This window comes from Pseudophryne corroboree, chromosome 3 (assembly GCF_028390025.1).
Source record: "Pseudophryne corroboree isolate aPseCor3 chromosome 3, aPseCor3.hap2, whole genome shotgun sequence".
Classification (NCBI taxonomy): Eukaryota; Metazoa; Chordata; class Amphibia; order Anura; family Myobatrachidae; genus Pseudophryne; species Pseudophryne corroboree.
Genome location: NC_086446.1, coordinates 699,963,699 through 699,985,534, shown reverse-complemented (window position 1 = coordinate 699,985,534; position 21,836 = coordinate 699,963,699). Strand labels below are relative to the sequence as shown.

Genomic DNA, 21,836 nt, shown 5'->3' with positions numbered 1-21,836 from the left:
AGCATCTCTCATATACAGGACAGCGTCTTTTATATGCCCCAGGGTCATTAATATAGTATCCTTGTCTAAGGTATCCAGATCCTCAGATAAGGAATCCGTCCATGCTGCTACAGCACTACACACCCAGGCCGACGCAATTGCCGGCCTTAGTAAGGTACCTGAATGTGTGTAAATGGACTTCAGGGTACCCTCTTGCTTTCTATCCGCAGCATCTTTTAGGGTGGCCGTATCCTGTGACGGCAGGGCTACCCTCTTGGATAAGCGTGTTAGAGCTTTGTTCACCCTAGGGGAGGATTCCCAGCGTAACCTGTCCGTTGGCGGGAAAGGATACGCCATAAGCATCCGTTTGGAAATCTGCAGTTTTTTATCTGGTGATTCCCAAGCCTTTGCACATAACTCATTTAGCTCATGTGAAGGGGGAAAGGTCACCTCCTGCCTTTTTCCCCCATACATATAAACCCTCTTGTCAGGGACTGGGGTTTCCTCTGTGATGTGCAACTCATCCTTCATTGCTATAATCATATAACGGATGGCTTTTGCCAATTTAGGCTGTAACTTTGCATCATCGTAATCGACACTGGAATCAGACTCCATGTCGGTATCTGTGTCAACAATTTGGGATAGTGGGCGCTTCTGAGACCCTGACGGCCTCTGCGACATAGGATCAGGCATGGGCTGTGACCCCGACTGTCCTAAGGTTTCAACTTTATCCAACCTTTTATGCAAGGAGTTAACATTATCATTTAAAACCTTCCACATATCCATCCACCCAGGTGCCGGCGCCGACCCCACATTCATTTGCTCCCGCTCTGCTTCCACATAGCCTTCCTCGTCAAACATGTCGACACAAGCGTACCGACACACCACACACATACAGGGGATGCTCTTTTTTGAAGACAGTTCCCCCACAAGGCCCTTTGGAGAGACAGAGAGAGTATGCCAGCACACACCCCAGCGCTATATGTCCCAGGAATCACACAGTAACTTAGTGTTAACCCAGTAGCTGCTGTATATAAGCTTTTTGCGCCTAATTTATGTGCCCCCCCTCTCTTTTTACCCTCTTCTACCGTGTTTCTGCAGGGGAGAGCCTGGGGAGCTTCCTCTCAGCGGAGCTGTGGAGAGAAAATAGCGCTGGTGAGTGCTGAGGAAGAAGCCCTGCCCCCTCAGCGGCGGGCTTCTGTCCCGCGTTTGTGTGTAAAATAATGGTGGGGGCTCATGCATATATACAGTGCCCAACTGTATATATGCTGCTTTTTGCCAAGAGGTTCCTAATTGCTGCCCAGGGCGCCCCCCCTGCGCCCTGCACCCCACAGTGACCGGAGTGTGTGGGTTTAATGTGGGAGCAATGGCGCACAGCTGCAGTGCTGTGCGCTACCTCAGTTTGAAGACTGGAGTCTTCTGCCGCCGCTTTTGAAGTCTTCTTGCTTCTGTCACCGGCTTCTGTCTTCCGGCTCTGCGAGGGGGATGACGGCGCGGCTCCGGGATCGGACGACAAAGGGTGAGATCCTGTGTACGATCCCTCTGGAGCTAATGGTGTCCAGTAGCCTAAGAAGCAGGACCTATCTTCAGTGAGTAGGGCTGCTTCTCTCCCCTCAGTCCCACGCTGCAGAGAGTCTGTTGCCAGCAGATCTCTCTGAAAATAAAAAAACCTAACAAAATACTTTCTTATAGTAAGCTCAGGAGAGCTCACTAAGTAGCACCCAGCTCGTCCGGGCACAGATTCAAACGGAGGTCTGGAGGAGGGACATAGAGGGAGGAGCCAGAGCACACCAGTATCCAAATTCTTTCTTAAAGTGCCCTGTCTCCTGCGGAGCCCGTCTATTCCCATGGTCCTTACGGAGTCCCCAGCATCCACTAGGAAGTTAGAGAAAACAACATTATGGGGGCACATACATAACTTACATTACATAAGTGGGCACAGATAATTAATTTGCAAATGAAAGAAATAAATGAAATTAGAAATGTACTGGTAAAATTGCCAATTAATACATTTCCCCAAACTTAAATGTTTATCCTTATTGATTTAATGTGTGCGTGTGTTCTTTTATATTTGTCTATTTTCATGAAGTTTTTAATGCTATTTTATTTGTTGTTTGTGACTGCAATTGGTCCCATCTTAAAATATATTTTTGGAATTACATTCGGTGGTTGACAATCTTCGCTTATTGCCAGCGCACCTCATTGTGGTGCAAGGAAAAACTAGCGAGATGTTGACTGCAAAGTGTCTTTACCCAACTAATCTGATGGCACTCTGCTGCAAATGGCTAGTAATTGAATCGGCCCCACAGAGATACATATTTTCCTGTTGATGAAACCAGGGTTCTAATTCATGCTATAATGCAAGAGATGACAAAAATGGATTCACTGTTCACTCGTCAAAAGAAAATGACAGTTCACTAATCTTACTCATAGCAGACATATGAATCACTGACATAACTGAACACATCAAAACGCCCAAATCAGCCTTCACCCAGCAGCAAATCTAACAGGAATTGTAAAGAAGCCATAATTATACTGACCTGCAGAGTATCAGCGAATACCACAATTAGGTTCTTTAGCTCCAAAACCAGATCGGGGTCTGTGCAGTAGGACTGAAAAATAAATGGAATTTTCATTAAATATATTGTATTATTGCACAGTTTTATGTTGTAGACCTACCACATAACATGCTAACGAGAAAGAGATGACCATATATTTTGATTCTGAGTCACTGATGAGAATACTGCACACCCCTATTACACTATAATTATTACATATGTGGCCACTCACATCTAGCCGCCCAGCACGTTAAACAGTCCTTCTAGTCACGCCATGCCAAGCAATGCCATGGCGTGACTCGGTAGCGGCAAGCATCTTTACGTGTGACTTTTACCATTAAAATGCGTCTTATTCGCAAACCGATGCGAATAGGACGCACAAGTTTATAATGATTAAAATTATATGCGGCATGCCTATATTTTGTGTGCGACCGCAGCTGTATCTGCATATGAAATGGTACATTACAGTGTTTTCCTAAAAAAAAACCTGTAACGTACCAATCCATATGCAGTTAAAGCCACAGATGCACAGAGAATATAGGCATGCTGAATATCATTTTAAGCAGCAGATTCTACTTCTGCATCTTCTTCACATTGCATATTAGTAAAAAAAAAAAAAAAAAGCAGAAAGATGCTAACGGAGTTGCACGGGACCTGTCAGCTCACTTACGCCAGACATCTCTTGCTACGTGACGTATTGAGGCAAGATGTAGGAGGACACATCTGTAGGTATGTAGGAGGGGTATTTATGAAAACTGTTCCAGTTGAAAGTGTAGAAAGCTTCAGATTCTGTTATTTTACAGAACAGGGAGAGAAAACATCTCCACCAACTTAGAGCGGTTTCCACAAATGTCCTCTAAAACTAAGATTATTTCCAAAAGAACTCTGAGCCACGAGGCATTTTGTGCTGTCACTGGTTCCCTGTGAATTGGCAAGTTGAAACATGGGTTCCACCCAAAGGAAAAAGTTAGCCTTGTAGGCAATTGGCTGCCCCCTTCCCTTTCCCCTATGGGGTCGATTCATCAAACCATCTAAAGAGGACAGGTGGTGTTACCCATAGCAATCTGTGAAATTATAGCTGTCATTTATCTAGTACAGTATATAAAATGATAGCTAGAATCTGATCGGTTGCTACCAGCAACTTCTACAAGGTTTAATAAATCTCCCCCATATGCAGCCAATGCAAAGCAACTAACAAGTTCTGTCAAATGGCTGTTTTCCCTCTTTAAAGACCAAAAAAAAAACCATTACAATAAAGATGGATTTCATAGCATTAGACAGCAGGAGCTTATCTCTCCTATTTCAGACAATTTATTGCTTGGCTCAATTCCATCTTCTTCAAAGAGGTGTAAAATTGCACAGGCAAAGAGCAACTGGTACGGGGTTAACGGAGAACAATGCAGTCTGCCGACTTCTACAAAGTGTCCCGAGTATTCCAACCTTCCTGCGAAACAGATGTAAGCAGGCTATAATGCTGTCAACGCTACTTGTAATTACACATAACTCTGCCAAGACAAACGGCAAAAGAAATAAAGACGCGTACTTTATGGGAATTATAGGTGAACTGCATGGTGCCTGTTCACTCACGGTTGTTGCGTTTCCTTCCAAACGCTAAGGCTACAATGTCATCTTTATAACTTTAGGGATGCATGGTTATAGTGTAAGTATAGAATACAGGCTTTGGAATGAGACACCATACTGGTAATAATGCAGTCTACAAAAAGTCTTTATAGTCAACCTGCCATCGTCACATGAAAGGCCGAATAATCCCACATCTATCCTCTACGAAAAACGGCGATGAGATTTTACTTTGGGACAGCTATGCACAGTTAAGGACCTTTCTGGAACTTAAAAGATTTCCTTAATAATATGGCACAAATGTGCAGTATCTCATAGCATCCAATCAGCATTGCTTAGACTAAGCTACACAGGACAGCTGAAAACCAGAATCCCATTGGCTACCATACTTACTGTATGGTAGCCAATACTGCAGTGTCTTTACATACAGTTACACTGGTTATATGGGCGATACTTTGGAGCAGGAGTAGGCAAGTATGACCTGTAGGCACTGTAGCTCTAACACGATGGCATGGACGGCTAGGAACAGCTATAAGGGTTTGCTGGGTGAGATTTTTTGTAGCCTAGGTATTTGCGATGATAATTAGGAACTATTTCCTGCTGTTGCTCCTAGTACTGAACCATTCAGACTGATCTAATGAAGAGGTCAGTTGAGACTAATGAGGACAGATTGCAATAATAACAGCAGATTAACTATGCATATTCTAAAGTGCAGGACTAAGAGAGCGTTTTGAGGGCCCAATCAGTTGTAAATCAGAGAAGGATTATGCAAATAGCCCATGGCTGGTGCTCACAGCCGGAGTCTTCTGGGCAAAAACAAAAGCCTGGCAGGTCTTCTTCTCAATCTGAACAACATCTAATTACAAAAAAAGCACAATGATGGAAGAGTAAATCTTCACTTTGACATTATCCAGCTTTTCAACATACAGCAGCCTTTACTGTACGAGCTGCATAGAATCCAGGGGCTCATCTCACTTACAGAGTGTGTTCGAAGGGCTGCAATGATCTTCGACTGCGCCATGGTCCAGAGCTCGGTGGTGTAGCTTCCAGTCACCAGACCTTGCGTTACATGTAAAATGTGATCTTCTACTACGAAAAACCTAAAGCCAAAGGAATGACCATTAAACAATCAGGAGTAAAGATAAGCAATTATCTCACAAAACAGATGTCCTTATATATTGGGTTTGTTATGCAGACAGTACAGCTTCTTTACCCAAATACGACTCTTCTGTTTGCGTCACAAAAAAACTAGCATTAATGACTAAAAATATGTAAATAGGAGTTTACAAAGCTAATTTTACAGCATACATGTGTTGTAACCCATAGCAAACACTCAGAGATGACCTTTTATCAGCCTCTTGTAAATTAAACTTAATCATCTTGACAGGTACTGTAGCTGTAGTTTACAGCCCCTTTGCACTATTTTACTATGGCATGAAATATTATATTTTGATATTAGGCAGCTAAAATGAACAATCTCCATGTAATATGTGGCTTTATAATGTTTATTTTAGTAGGAGGTAAATCAATATAATATATTTTGAACTTATGACTACAGGATATGACAGTATGACCAGGAAGAATACAATGTGCAATAAATAAATAAAACAAAACCAAAGTTCCATTTAAAACTTTAGGAATAATAATATTCTAGAATGCTGTGCAATAAAAATATTAATGAGTAATGAAAGTCAAGTTATGTCAATTCAAATAAAGTTTTGTATCATTAGCAACAGAAAATTCATATTGTTATAGGATGCTAAATACTAAGGGCTTAATTTACAAAGCAGTGGCTTTTGTATACCGCCGCTTCCCGATGGATTGGAGGGTAAACATTTAAAACGGCACTTAAAATCAGTGTAAAAGCAAGCAGCGGCTTTGGAAATAAAGCCTTAAGGATATTAAAACGCATTTGTTTTTGGGGTTCATTTACCAAGCGGGCAATACTTTAAAAATACTGCCACTTTAAGGCTTGCTGCAAAACCACTGAATTATAAATAAAAAAACAATAGTCTAGGAAGCTGCGCAATATCTAAAGCTTCTCCAATATTCTAGAATTCAAATATTATGATTTTCTTTTCCCTCTGTCAAGAAATGATTAGCAGAGTTTCCCCAAACTATGGGCTTAATTCAATTCTGCACAGATTGAATAGCAGCGGGATTTAGCTCCCGATGCTATTCAATTCAGGGCGTTGTCGGGAAAGGCCAGTTCTCGCAGACTAAACAGGGTGTTTTGCCGCGAGAACCGCCATTCTCAGTCTAAAGAACCCAGCGCAATGTGGTTTCCGCCGTGTTAAGATCAGAAAGCAGCATTGCACCAGCATTTTTGTCAAATTTCTGCTCGCATCCCCGGATGGGTGTCACAGCGCGCTGAATTGAATAGCACTGGGAATGAATTCCTGGTGCTATTCAATCCGCGCTGAATTTAATCGAGCCCTATGAGTGCTTACCCCACGATCTGGCTGAAGTATTTCCTATATCCTTCAACTGTCTCATGCTGTAATGAAAGGGACAAAAAAAAAAAACCTGAATTGAATGTCTCCACAAGAAGACTGACACAATGATCCTTGTAGCAATCTTGAAATGAATACGGTTACCATGTTTGACTGGGGCTGGAGAACTAATCGGGCTTGTTTTCTTCTCTGCTTTCTGTAATAGTTTTCAAATATTTCTTTATCACCCTGAAAAGTAACAAAGCAAAATATTACAGTTCATGAAAAGCGGTTCTGCCACCCTGTGCAGTTGTATAAAGGTCAAGAGAATGGAAAACTTTCAGGACACCAAACGGTTACAAAGAAACGGAACAGCCTGAGAATAACAGAGGTGTCACACTGGAAAATGAAACATGGATATATGCAAGTAGAGCCAGTGCTTGTAAAATGCATTTCTTAAGGCTTCTATTTTATCAGTACATAACACATGCACCACCATCGATCTGTATATGGGCATAGGACATATGAATCACCAATAATCGTACATAAGCATTATTATAATTAGCATTTATATAGCATCACAATTTTCCGCAGCACTGTACAAATAATATTGGTCATACCCATCAGATCTTGCCCTATTGAAGCAAAATTCCCTAACACACACACACACACACACACACACACACACACACACACACACACACACACACACACACTTCCATTTTAATCAGCAGCTAATCGACCAGTATATTTCTGGACTGTTGGAGAAAACAGAGCAACAGGAGGAAACTAGCACAAACATATAGAGAACATACAAACTCAACACATACCGGGCTCTGGTCAGCAATAAAACTCAAGACCCCCATGCTTTGAATCAGCAATACTAGCCACCGTGCCACAACACTGCCTCACCATTGATCCATAAGCATGTGAAATATGCATCAATACATAGGGGTCTATGTACAAAGCCTTGGAAAAAGATAAAGTGGAGAGAGATAAAGTACTAATCAATCAGCTCCTAACTGCCATGTTACAGGCTGTGTTTGGAACATTAGATAGGAGCTGATTGGCTAGCACTTTATTTCTGGCCCCTTTATCTCTCTCCAAGGCTTAGTAGAAAGAGGCTAATTCAGACGTGATCGCTGCTGTGCGTTTTCGCACAGCGGTGATCAGGTCTGAACTGCGCATGTGCCGGCGCATGCCAGACAGCCGACAGCTGTGTCAGCCCTGCAATCGCCTCTGCCTGACTGACAGCCAGAGGCAGTTGCTGGATGGGAGGGGGCGGGCTGTCGGCGTTTGGCCGCCATTTAGGGGGCGCGGTCCGAGCAACGCAAGCGTGCCCGGACCTTTGGGAGAGCGGGCCGCGGCGGCTGCATGACGTTACACGCTACACGCTGCGACCCTCGCGCTGGTAGGGAGCTACTCTTCAAGTACAAAAGCATCGCCGCCGTGCAATGCTTTTGTACTTGTGCACGAGGCAGGGCCTGACATGCGGGGCGGACTAGCCCTGTGCTGGGCGTCCCCATGCATGTCAGGGAAGCTGATCGTAGATGTGCTAAATTTAGCACATCTACGATCAGGTCTGAATGACCCCCATAGACCTTTACATCTTTTGCTGACACAAAGAAAAATATTAATTAACATACAGTAAGTCTGGCAACAATTCCAGAAGAATACAAGATGTGCAGGGCATGACATTTACAGATATCGGGGCATGTGATAGACATTAAGTATACTTGGTTAGAAGAAGGTGGACAGACCCTGATCTAGGGCAAATATGAAAATAATTCTTGTTATTGATTACTGTAGATCAGAAACATTCAAAAAGCCAGTCGTTTCTTTATTAACAAGGATTACAAAATCGGTCAATCCACATGACATTTGAAAACAAAAATATAAGCTAAGAAGACCACCAGCAACACGGAACACAAGGAAAAGCATCACACAACAAAACATGATTTATTAAATACACCTACAGGGGATTCCATTTTTATTTTTTATTTGTACACACATTTTCTACTCTTATTACAGAAAATTGTCTACTGTAAGCAACTCAAGTGACATCCCGGTGATCTCATTAAGAAGAGCCATTCAGAGAGACCCATCTGTGCGTTTGAAACCAGTGCACCACGAGCGTCTCATCTACCTACTGAATACAACGTCATTTGTATGCAAGAAGAATAAAGCAGCTTAGCATTTTGATTTTTTTTTTTTTTTTTTAGGGGCATGAGGTTATCGCTGGGTCACAGTTACTTAACATTCCATTACTTGATACCAACAATCCCCCCTTCCGAGCCAGGAGCACAATAAGAGACACGAGGAGAGGTAACGTAGCAGCAAGCTAAAGTAACAACTCACAAAAAACAAGGTTAAGCACTTAGCTCATACACCAGCCAATAAACCTATTTAAACAGATTTTACCACCATTTTGGAAAAACAATTAACTGGAATGGTAATAAGAAGCTCCTTACAAAAGACTTAGCAGTCCGGCTTGTATAAGAAACAACATTCCTCATAGCATCAGTTTATTTACTTCTTTGGCGAAGCGTACTATGCTCGTGATTTGGGAATCAGGATAATATAGAACATTCCAACTAATATAAAGACCACTAGAGACATACACACCAACGTACGTTTTTATTATCGCAAGATTTAATGAATATTATTATTATCCTTTATTTATAAGGCGTCACAAGGGTTTCGCAGTGCCCAAATACAGAGTACATATGCACATAATCAAACCAGGAAAACAGTGACTTACAGTTGAAGACAATATATGACAAGTACAGGGTAGCGAAGCATAACTACATCAGTAGACGACACTGAGATAAGTATCAAGGTGGCCGAGAATTGCAGAATCTGGGCAGTTGAGGATTATTAAAGTAAGAAAAGGATAATAACATGAGGGAAGAGGGCCCTACTCGTGAGAGCTTACATTCTAAAGGGGAGGGGCAGTCAGACAGTGGTGACACAGATGGGGTAGACAGAGCGTGGGACAGAGTGTTAGGATGAGATTTGGCTGGGTTTGGTAAAGAAGTGGGCCTTGAAAGCCCGTTTGAAGTTCTGTAGGGAGGTGGAGAGTCTGAGTGGGATAGGTAGAGAATTCCAGAGTAAGGGAGCAGCATGTGAAAAATCTTGGAGGTAGAAGTGGGAGGAAGTAATCAGAAGACAGGAGAGTTGGCGTGCATTAGCAGAGCGAAGAGGAGAGTAAAGAGGAGATAATGTCAGAGATGTAAATGGGAGAGGAGTGGGTGAGGGCTTTGTAAGTAAGTGATATTGTATATTGATGATAATGGAAAAAAAATCTCGATTTTGACAAAAACGTACATGTTATCTGCTAATAATATTAGGAAAACTTGAAGTTAAATGGGATAGGAAATAAAAAAAAAAATAGCAAACTGCTAATGATGAATAGTATAAACCACAATGTCTTTCCAATCATCATATGTTTTTGTTAAAAGAATGTGCATCTGATACAGAGACCGCAAGTGCCCAATGTTTTACATATACACATGCGTCCTGATGGTCCTTACTGATGGACCCAAATCGGAACAGCATAGTCTGATAGACGTTTTTGGGTGGTGACGGGGGGGGTCTTGATTTGGTGAGCGTGTCGGCGTCAGTGTCATCAGACATTCTGAACAACCATAGGCCAATGTCTGCACGATAGAGCGCCTTTTTGCGCACTACGGCAAACTACAGCTTCAGCCAGTGGGCGCCTCAATAAACAGCACATTGGCTGCAGCATTACCATCATTTTGCACTAGTCATAATAGCGACATAGTTTACCTAATAGAGAAATATTGGGTGGGATGTATCAAGCCTGGGAGAGAGATAAAGTGGAGAAGTTTCTCAAAGCTACCAATCAGTGCCTGTCATTTCAAGGACTGTGCTACTTTAGATAAAGGACAGAAGTGGATTGGGTGCTTTCTGCAACTTCTCCACTTTATCTCTCTCCAAGGCCTCTTGTACATGTCCCCCTGTAGCACATGTTGTACTTGTGATCAATACACAAGGTTTTGCACCTCAGAAGGAAGCAAAAAGTTTCACATCATCAACTATAAGGAAGAGTCACATGTGAGCTTAATCAGAGCATGTAAAATGCTCCTGTTCTAATGTATTTTAGATATGAATTCATTAATAAATAATCATTTGGCTCAATGGTATGTCCTTTCACTATTATGGACTGTATTTATTATGAATGGTTTTCCCAGTAAAAGCGTACTTTTTATTTTACCGACACACCAAATCTCCGAAATCTACCAGTATTTTAATCCAGTGGCAGCTGAACAGTACTCAGCTGATTCCGCTTAATTCTAAAGGCCTAAATTCAATTAGCTGAGACAATCGTTCACGCGGCTGGCCACAGGTTTTATGCTATTCAATTAAAAAGCTGGGTTAACTTAGCTTGGTTCTCAATGGGATTTAATACAGCTTTTTGTTCGCAGCCCCTTAGCAGGTGGAAAAGTAGGGCAAAATTCCTATCTTAGGGCAAGAGTATTGAGACTTGGTTCAGAACTTCTAGCACCCCCCCCCCCCCCCCCCCCCCCTTCCTGATTAATAACGGCCATAGAAGTTTTTAAATCAATTTATTTACTCAATAATGTTTCTCAAACCATTCATGAACAGTTTTTGCAATGTGGCAGGGAGCATTAACCTGCTGAAAGAAGCCATTGCCATCAGGGAACACCGCTGCCATGAAGGGGAGTACTTGGTCTGCAACAATGGTACTAACCATTGGATACCAGGAACACCCCATAAGACCTGACATTTTAGAGATGCTCTGGCCCAGATAATCTAGCCCTCACAATTTGGCCCTTGTCCAAGTCGCTCAGATCCTTACGCTTGCCCATTATCCCAGCTTCCAATACATCAGGGGTCAGGGAACTTTTTTACCTTTTACCCCAAAATATATTTAGATACGCCGACGTTACCCCCTTGATTTGAAAGGAAGGAAATCATATATTATTGTGCATATATACTGGTTATCCCTGTTTATATGGCATTTCTGAGATACTGTATGTACAGTATGTATATATATATATATATATATATATATATATACACACACACACACACACACACACACACAGTTGTGCTCATAAGTTTATATACCCTAGCAGAATTTGTGATTTTCTGGCCATTTGTCAGAGAATATGAATGATAACTCACAAACTTTTCTTTCACTCATGGTTAGTGGTTGGGTGAAGCCATTTATTGTCAAACAACTGTGTTTACTCTTTTTAAATCATAATGACAACAGAAACTACCCAAATGACCCTGATCAAAAGTTAACATACCCTGGAGATTTTGGCCTGATAAAATGCACAAAGGTTGACACACATTGGTTTGAATGGCTACTAAAGGTAACCATCCTCACCTGTGATCTGTTTGCTTGTAATCAGAGTGTTGGTATAAAAGGTCAGTGAGTTTCTGGACTCCCGAAAGACCCTTGCATCTTTCATCCAGTGCTGCACTGACATGTCTGGATTCCGAGTCACGGGGAAAGCAAAAGAATTGTCAAAGGATCTGCGGAAAAAGGTAATTGAACTGTACAAAACAGAAAAGGGATATAAAAAGATATCCAAGCAATTGAGAATGCCAATCAGCAGTGTTCAAACTCTAATTAAGAAGTGGAAAATGAGGGATTCTGTGGAAACCAAATCACGGTCAGGTAGACCAACAAAAATTTCAGCCACAACTGCCAGGAAAATTGTTTGGGATGCAAAGAAAAATCCACAAATAACTTCAGCTGAAATACAGGACTCTCTGAAAAAAAGTGGTGTGGTTGTTTCAAGATGCACAATAAGGAGGCATTTGAAGAAAAATGGGCTGCATGGTCGAGTCGCCAGAAGAAAGCCATTACTACGCAAATGCCACAAAGCATCCCACTTACAATACTCCAAACAGCACAGAGACAAGCCTCAAAACTTATGGAACAAAGTCATTTGGAGTGATGAGACCAAAATTGAACTTTTTGGCCACAACCATAAACGTTACATTTGGAGAGGAGTCAACAAGGCCTATGATGAAAGGTACACCATTCTTACTGTGAAACACGGAGAAGGATCGCTGATGTTTTGGGGATGTGTGAGCTACAAAGGCACTGGAAACTTGGTCAAAATTGATGGCAAGATGAATGCAGCATGTTATCAGAAAGGGGGAGTAGACACGACTTTAAAGAGACAGATGGTCACATCCTCACCTCAGTAATGTCAGTGGGAATTTCCCACTGTTATGTGGGCCACTGTCTGATCGTGCGAAACTCCGTCAGCGGTCAGCCACAGAACACTTCAAGTTTGTGTGGGTTTGGCGGGCCGCGGGCGGGAGGACAGGACAGACGGGCATGAGGGAGCGCGGTGTAACGTCAGCACGTCACACCGCGGCCAGGAACATAGCAGTGGGCAGCCAGGAGCACATGCAGGGCGGGCAGCAGGGAGCGCGTGTGACATCAGCACATCACATCGCTTGCCGGACGGTGCTGGATGGGGCTGTTTTTCGTGAGCACGACCGTCCATTACCCTCAGGAATTTAATTTATACCCCATTTGGGGTAATTTACCCCTGTTCCCTGACCACTGTAATACATCAACTTCAAGAACTGAATGTTCAAATGTTCAGCACTTCACCTGTCAGTGACGTTAATGTTATGGCTGATTGGTGTAGGTCAGAGGTTCCCAAACGCGTTCCTCAAGGCACCCCAACAGTCCAGGTTTTGAGTATATATATATATATATATATATATATATATCACAGCACAGATGGTTAAATCAAATTGACTAAGTGCTTATTAAGTCACTTGTGGCCAAGCATGGATACTTTTAAAACCAGGACTGTTGGGGTGCCTTGAGGACCGCATTTGGGAACCTCTGGTGTAGGTCCTTGTTGTAGTCCTGGGTTGAGAACTTGCAACAGATCCCAACAGGAGTGTCTGCGGTTGTCTCTACCACTACGCAAGGAGCATGTATGTAAAGGTAACTTTACTGTACTTGGCTTGCTCTAACATGTTCCACCCTTCCAAGTTCTGCCTCTGCAGACGCAAATCAGGGATACGCAATAGTTTAATATGGACAAAAAAATACGCATGTTCATAATAGATGCACTATTCTGCCCTGCCCTAAATGAGTGGCAAAGTGTTCCGAAAATCCCCATCAGCTTTTGCTTTCCCTGAAGAAAATAACATGACAGGTCTGAGATTTATACCTTGTACATCTTCACGGATGCGGACTTGATTTGTACAATTCTGCTGCATAATGTTCCCTTTTCTTAGCCAAGATACAGTATATCAAACCAGTCAAACTTTGCAGGCTCTGCATTAGAAATTCGCATTTCCCTCCTAACCTGAACTTCTTTATCATTATGACACAACTATAAAAATTTTATTACAGGAAACTGGGCCTGAGAAGATTTATGGCGCTTGGGAAGTTACAGGACTGATCACAAGAATCTCAATTGAGAAGCACAGGGAGACTATTAAGGAGGGATATTGCAGTTCTGATGCGGTTGAAGTGCAATAAAAACACAACTTAAAGGTCAGTTTAAGAATAAATGTGATCATATTTAAATTAGCTAATTATAAAATTGACAAGTACAACACTTAGAGCTTTACTGTAGGGCATTTTACATAATAAATGCTGTTTATGATAGTTAAAACAAGTTTGTTGAATTGTGTCAACTTCATAAACAAGCCGGATTTACCTGTATTTCAGATTAACCTTTTACGTCCTACTCACCCACCCATTCCAGGTGGCTACTTTCATGTGTCACATGCAGAATAGCCCTTTCGGAAAGTTCTGAAGTTTGATTTATATGCTTCAATAAAAGATATAGAGGGGAGATTTATCAAAGGTTGGAGAGAGATAAAGGGGCTGATTCAGAGATGGGCGGAGCAGCGCATCCATGTCCATCTGGTCTGCTCACTGGCCACAGTGCGCGTGTGCGGCCCTTCTCCTTGCGGCCGCACCCAGGAAGGAGGCGTCACAAGATGATTGACAGTGGCGACGCAGCAATGGGGGGGTAGGCTGGACGAAGGCGGTAACGGTTTTCCAGACGGCTGCGTGACGTCATACACAGCCGCTCCGATTTGAAAAATGGCGTCTGACTGCCTGACAGCCAGGGGTCAACCTTAGTTTGATGCATCCACAATCTAATTGTGGACGCATTGGGAGGCGGCCTGTCACAAATGCTGGGTGGGCTTGCATTGTGCTGGGCGGCCCCCAGCATGTGAGGAGATGGACGCAGATCTGGCTACGTATGCAGCGATCTGTGTCCTCTCTGAATCAGGTCCAAAGTACCAACCAATCAGCTCCTGCTATTATAAGCTGAATGGTTGGTACTTTATCTGTCTCCACTTAATCAACATGTCAAGTCAACATTACATCTGTGTCGATATTCAGACCATGTTGACAGTTTAGTGTTCACATTCTGAATATTGACATTTTGTACCCCACCGTATTAGGGGGTGTAATACTACTTTTAGGATATACCACCATCACTGTACATAACTGGGCACAGCTTTCTAAGAGAACCATCTGGTGGCATTCTCAGCTAGTGGCTGATTATTTCTCTTTACACTTTGTAATTCTGAGACAGATAAGAAACATATTCTTCTGGTCCACAGAGCTGTACTCACCAGAACTGTATAAATGTGAAGACAGCGATACACAGGTGTGAAGTCTACTAAATCCTGGACACTTAGAACCTAAGGAAAACAGAAGATGTAAATTGTGCACTGAACAAAAATGGGTTCCATATGAAAGCCCTGCCCTGCAAGGGTCCTCTAATGCATGCGCTGCCCCTAGTTACCGTAGTCACAGATGCTTAGAGAGATATTCAATTATCTCCGCGGCTAATTGTCACACTGGAGCAATCCAGTTAGTGGGGATTACCCCGCACGTGAATGTCCGATGTCAGACAGAAACGCACGGCTCCATGAGCTGTAAGGTAAAGTCCATGTTAAAAACAGCAAAATCAGGGATTTGCGCTTGAGAAAAAAACATTAATTCCGCAGTTTATGCAGAATCAGTGGGTTTCCATGCAAGAAACCCCATTTTTTAGGTGCAGGAAAAAGGCTATTTAATTGAATAGCCTTTCCCTGTGCCACAGGGATTTTAGCCGGCAATCAGCTGCAGGGTAAAACCCGCTGCTATCTGAATACCCCCCATAGTGTCTGGAAAGCTGCTAGTAAGCGGGGCTACAATAACCAGCCATCCCAATTAACATCTAACATAGATTAATTAGGGGAAGATCAGGAGTGGTCAGAAATACAGTTAGCTGTAGACAGTGATCTGCCACTTTGTGTGTTTAGCCCCAATGAGCTTCATGTGAACTGGGCCAGATCCATGTTATTCCATCATCCACATTTGTAGCCAACTCATACACATGAAATGCTTAAGTCTGAACATTTTGCTTTGAAACACATTCCTGTGGGGAACACTTTAACACAGCGCGATACAAATTTATCAGACAGACCCAATTCCACCTATGAAATGGCCCCAATAGTGTCCTGCAGCTCTGTATGTGTTTTCTACTTCCAAATAAGATCACATTTACATTTAGTGAAGCCCGTGTTCGCACCATTAGCAAATAACAGATACCTCTTCCTCTGGCTCCTCATCTTCCGGTGTTTGACTTTCTGATTTAATTCCATTTTCCCCTTCCGAGACATGGCCATTAATGATGTACATGGGTTTTCTGTATGCAACATTAGTCTGTCTGTGTAGTGCAACATGGAACGTTTTCTGTAGCTGTGCCTGCGTTTAATTGGGAAAGCAAAATAAAAAGCAAGAAGCAAGTGGATAAACATTACAGGAGTAAAGTATACTTGTGACGTGTACTACCAGATAATACAGGGCCCGATTCAGAGATTTATACTGTGTATGTATATACTTTTAACGAGAACGTACACTTGGTATGACCTCCATTGGATAAGACATGGCAGCAGTACTAACACTTACTTGCTTCATTGCAGTCTCGCCTATCTTGTCAGAATGTTTCCTGATACTCTCTAGAAAGTCTTTTAGACCCGACATAGAGACCTCCTTGATTCCTTCTCGTAATTTGGGGAGAGTCTCACCCATTAACTGGCAGAAGCGATACTGGGACACTTTGGGGAGATAAAGGTGTTCAAGTTGGTCCATGGTCTTTAGGGCAGAGTAATACCTGATGACGGAAAGACATTCTGTTAATGTGTGAAAACACGTCCACAGTTTCCTATCCACAATGAGACAAGAAATAATGACAAAATACCTCATGACTAAGAAATGCTACATTACCACAGTTGACTCGGACATGCAGTAGGTCACAAAGCCATTTAAAAGGGACACAATAATTCATAATATAGTTAAGAGTATCTTGCTGAACACACTTGCTAATATGATTGACATGAACAAACCTCGTTAAACAAAATAATTAAAATTTACCGTCATCCTCTTTATAATACCACCCTCCATATAATACCTGTGTTCACCCAGTGTTCTAGAATGGCAGTGAGGTGCTCCTGATACATCTATGGGTGGCGCTCCATTTTCATCAGTAGAACTCCAGTCATTTGTTTATGGAATTCACTCAGCTTTATTGATATATTTGAGCAGAGGAGCCAAGTTTATTGGGATCTACAGAGACTCCAGAACCCTGCAGGGTTGACATGGGCTATAGAAGGGAAGGAGACTGCATTTTACAGAGAATATTTGGTCATTCACATCAGTCCCTGCCTCAGTGGAGCTTACAATCTATGTTCCCTATGACATGTACATACACACACTAGGTTTAATTATTTTTTTTGGGAGCCAATTAACCTACCAGTATATTTTTGAAGTGCAGGAGGAAACCGGAGTACTGGAGGAAACCCACGCAAGCACGGGGAGAGTATAGAAACTTCACACAGTTGGGTCCATGGTGGGAATCAAACCCAAGACCTCAGTGCTGTGAGGCAGTAATGTTAACCATTACACCGTCCATGCTGCCAGTTTATCCCATGATTTCTCAACTGTCTCCTAATGGCTGCCTGAGCAAACAGATTTATATAGAAAATACATTCTGTTCACTATGTATTGAAAATTTACAGAACAATTAAGTAAAAAAAAGTTTTAATAAGTAATAGGGCTTATTTTAGGCCTAATTCTAAATCGCACGTAATGTGGTCCCAAATCTGGACAAGAGAGTGCTAATGAGACTATACCCCTTTATTCTGAATCAAACCTTTGCAAATGCACCAATCCCATCCTTTCATGCACAAGCACAGCCGCTATTACTGAATGGCACTTACCCTATTGCTAGGTGCAGATAATGCTGCATAAATGGCGTACACTGTGTATACAGTATGCATGACTCAGAATCGCTAATAACATGGGCTGCGTGCCCACAATACACCCATGGGGTGACTCTCTTATGTTTGAACATCCATTGCCACCCAGTAACGCCCATTCAGCGGAGGCAGAGAAATGACCAAATATTGCTTGCCTCAAAGATGCATGTGCAGCCCCGCAATGCATGCACAGCTCCATAATAATCACAGAGTGCCCCCGCATTGGAACCTACCTGTGACTCACTATCAGGCCCTTCGCCTCTGATTTTGCAAGGTGATTGACAGAAAGAGGGCGTTTATGGGTGTCAACTGACCGTTTTCTGGGAGTGTTTGGGAAAACGCAGGTGTGTTCAAGCATTTGCAGGGCGGGTGTCTGACGTCAATTCCGGGACCAAAAAGTCTGAAGTGATCGCAGCGGCTGAGTAAGTCCAGAGCTACTCAGAAACTGCAACAATCTTTTTTGTGCCGTCGGCTGCAAAAGCGTTTGCACACTTGCAAAGCAAAAATACACTCTCCCATAGGCGGCGACTATCTGATTACAGCGCTGTAAAAAGTTGCTAGCGAGCGATCAACTCGGAATGACACCCAATATACTATGTTAAAGAAAGAAATTAGATCTATGCAGTAGGAACCAAGCATGTGTGATGCACACAGAAAAGGAATGAAAGAATGTATCAGTCAAACTTATAGCTGTTGTTAAGATATAAGGAAGGAATGGGGGTGGGGAGGGGGGCGATGGGGGCGGAGTGTAATAGCCTACAATTATTTTTTTTAATTGGTACAATTCCACTGAGATGCACATTGATGGACACAATTGACAGAAAAAAGCTGCAAAGTTGCCCAAATAAATTAGACCTTGCTGCAATTGCTGAAGTCTCCATATAGCAAGAGATTTTGCAACTCACTGTAAATGCGCCACATTACATGTGCCTCTGGCCAGCAAGGCAGCCTCGTTTGCAGCTATCTCGTCTGGCTCTATTTCAAAGTCAAGGAATAAATAAATCTTTTCATGAAAAAAACAAAAACGCATGACTGTATTGCATTCTGATTGGATAGTAGTAACCTGCCCACAAGGGGTAATATCCAATTAAAATGACTGACCAATTAGAACGCAGCAATGACAGTATTTTTTTACTCTGCCAAATACATGAATGCCTGTTGGGACATATGGAATTTAGGGGAGTAATAAATTGGTGAATGAGGTTTGGAGTCATGTTTTATCAATAAAGGTCTTTATTTATGCTGTGTGTGTGTTTTATATATGTTTTAATAAATCCTAGAGCTGATTGTGGAACATTCAGGGAGACCCTATGCTTTTTGTTCCCTTGATTTTACCACTATCAATTTAGCTTGACAGCACTAGTGCGGTGCATTCGCAGAATTCTCGCAAGTATAAGTCATCGCAAATTTGCATCCTGGCTTAGACAGAAAACATTAAAGGGGAGAGAGAAGAGGAAAGACACCAAAAAAGGCAAGCTGGATGGCCCTGCAGATTCTTTATTGTCATCAAAGTCTATGTTAATTAAATTTCCAATGCACTGCAGGTTTTCAGATAGATGTGATTCTTGACATAATAAAAGTAGAATCCTTTCCTATACAGTTGTGGGTCATACCTGAAGAGCGAAATGTTCACTATGCAGTGACAAACATGTATTTTTATGAAATAAAATGAAACTTACTTAATGAAAAGATGGTCAGTACTGTAGATGGCTTTTGTTGTGTCATTTATATAACTGTACACCGCACCTTTTCAGATTTTGCAGATGCTGAAAACACCTACAGTAGATTGCTTAAGCACCTTCGGAGATTGGAGTAGTCATTCGCCCGGGTTGCAACCTAAACTTTACTAAGGAGTTTTGCAGTAGCCACTAAGGTGTGCTTTACAAATGAGCCCCAGTGAAGAGAGTCACTATGTCAGCTTAACCGAGACTGAGCAGAAGTCGGCTTCTCAGTTCACCAGGAAGCAGTGACATCATTGCGCTGGGAGACGATCGGTATTTCGATCGTTTTTTTTTTTTTGCAACATGTGCAAGTAAGAGTGATACTGGAATTACCAGTAAAGCTCAACAGCGGAGTGAAGTGAAAAACCGTCATGCAATGATGAAACATTTACTGTATAAACTCAATCTGGAATGCGAGAGCTTCCCCCAATACTGCAGTTAAAATAAATGCTAATCTTTTAAAACATTTCACCTAGCCCATAAACCTAACACTTATCCCTGTATTACTTTAAACTTCCCTGTATTACTTTAAACTGAAAAAAATAGAATAAATAAGCTATGCACCTCTAACTATGTCTATGCAAATGCTTTTTTTTTTTATTCGGCACACAGCAGTGGATGCGGTTAATAGGATAAACCTGGCAAGATATTAAAATAAATAACGTGGTCAGTGAACGTGTGAATGTGTGGGTTGGTGTAAGCCGTAAATTAGAATACCAAAGATGAGTTTCAAGACTCTTTGATCCAATTTCCAATAGAGCAGCTCCACATGGCGTGACCTCTTGGGAGATAATTCCATAACGGCATTAAAATCATATAAACGGTTTTATTCAAATTATACAAATCAGCTTATCACAACACTGTTGATTCATCTGGAAGCTTTTTCAATGCGGTTACTGAAATCAGAATTAGCATAATCCAACTTAAACCCATTCTTGAGCCCCTTGCTAATTATATATCTCCAGCTCAAGGCCTTGCCCTTTCAACATCTGCTCGGATGGGAGCTTTCAGTCTTTTTTAATTTGTAGGTCATTTGCAGGTCAGGATTTATGTTGTATTTCTTGTATTTGACATTTAATACAAGTAGAAAGTTGTCGCTCATACCTGGTACAAACACATCTAGAAGGGATGGAAATTCATTATTTCTATTGCCTACTGCAGCAAAAATACATACCCGCTAACAATTATTTTTTAAATGATTTGGTTCTCTTAAATACAAAAACTGTTAGGACTGAAAAACATACAACGAGCCATGGCGCTATGTAAATAAACAAAAGAACTCAAATTGTCCTTACTTAAACTTCTTTAAGAGTAAACAAAGATACTTGTCCCTCCTCCGTGTGCTGTTTCCCACATCTTCCTCATCTTATTACCCTCTACCCGAGCTTATACTGCACCTCATGTAACCAGAAGTATAGTTAGTGCTGTACTCTGGTACAATTTGCAAGTAGACTATGCATTAAGTTGGAATAGTGTCCTGCTTCCTTATCTCTTCCCAGTTTACCTCCCAATTTACCTTCCTTCCAACTGTGAGATCTAATGGGCAGGGCCCTTATCCTCTTTCCCCCAACCTGCACTCTCTAATGATAGGTACATTCATGAATGATGTCACTCAAGATCTGACCGATTTTGCGATTTTCAGAGAGGGTAAACAATCTTGTGGACATCCAATTTCAAGAGTACACACTATTGATTTATCATTCCAATCCAAACGCTTATCTGTCCTAAGCTCATCACAAAGTTGTCATTTTAAAATGAACTATTGAGGATGAAACGTTGGACGGATGATCGGAAATGCATACAAAATAAGAATTTACTTACCGATAATTCTATTTCTCGGAGTCCGTAGTGGATGCTGGGGTTCCTGAAAGGACCATGGGGAATAGCGGCTCCGCAGGAGACAGGGCACAAAAAAGTAAAGCTTTACTAGGTCAGGTGGTGTGCACTGGCTCCTCCCCCTATGACCCTCCTCCAGACTCCAGTTAGGTACTGTGCCCGGACGAGCATACACAATAAGGGAGGCATTTTGAATCCCGGGTAAGACTCATACCAGCCACACCAATCACACCGTACAACTTGTGATCTAAACCCAGTTAACAGTATGACAACAGAAAGGGCCTCTTAAAGATGGCTCCTTAACAATAACCCGAATTAGTTAACAATAACTATGTACAAGTATTGCAGATAATCCGCACTTGGGATGGGCGCCCAGCATCCACTACGGACTCCGAGAAATAGAATTATCGGTAAGTAAATTCTTATTT

General features: G+C 42.1%; 1 protein-coding gene across 5 annotated transcripts in view; it reads right to left on the bottom strand.

Moving 5' to 3' along the window:
• LOC135056636 (exocyst complex component 6-like) overlaps positions 1 to 21,836 on the bottom strand; it is a 606,161-nt gene that overhangs the window by 272,412 nt on the left and 311,913 nt on the right. For all 5 annotated transcript variants that reach the window (XM_063962052.1, XM_063962055.1, XM_063962057.1 and 2 more), the window contains exons 6-12: positions 16,503 to 16,707; positions 16,143 to 16,298; positions 15,179 to 15,247; positions 6,713 to 6,796; positions 6,566 to 6,612; positions 5,095 to 5,215; positions 2,520 to 2,591 (exon numbers count right to left, since the gene is read on the bottom strand). In XM_063962052.1, the coding sequence (XP_063818122.1) occupies positions 2,520 to 2,591; positions 5,095 to 5,215; positions 6,566 to 6,612; positions 6,713 to 6,796; positions 15,179 to 15,247; positions 16,143 to 16,298; positions 16,503 to 16,707 (754 nt within the window). The remainder of the gene's footprint in view (positions 1 to 2,519; positions 2,592 to 5,094; positions 5,216 to 6,565; positions 6,613 to 6,712; positions 6,797 to 15,178; positions 15,248 to 16,142; positions 16,299 to 16,502; positions 16,708 to 21,836) is intronic.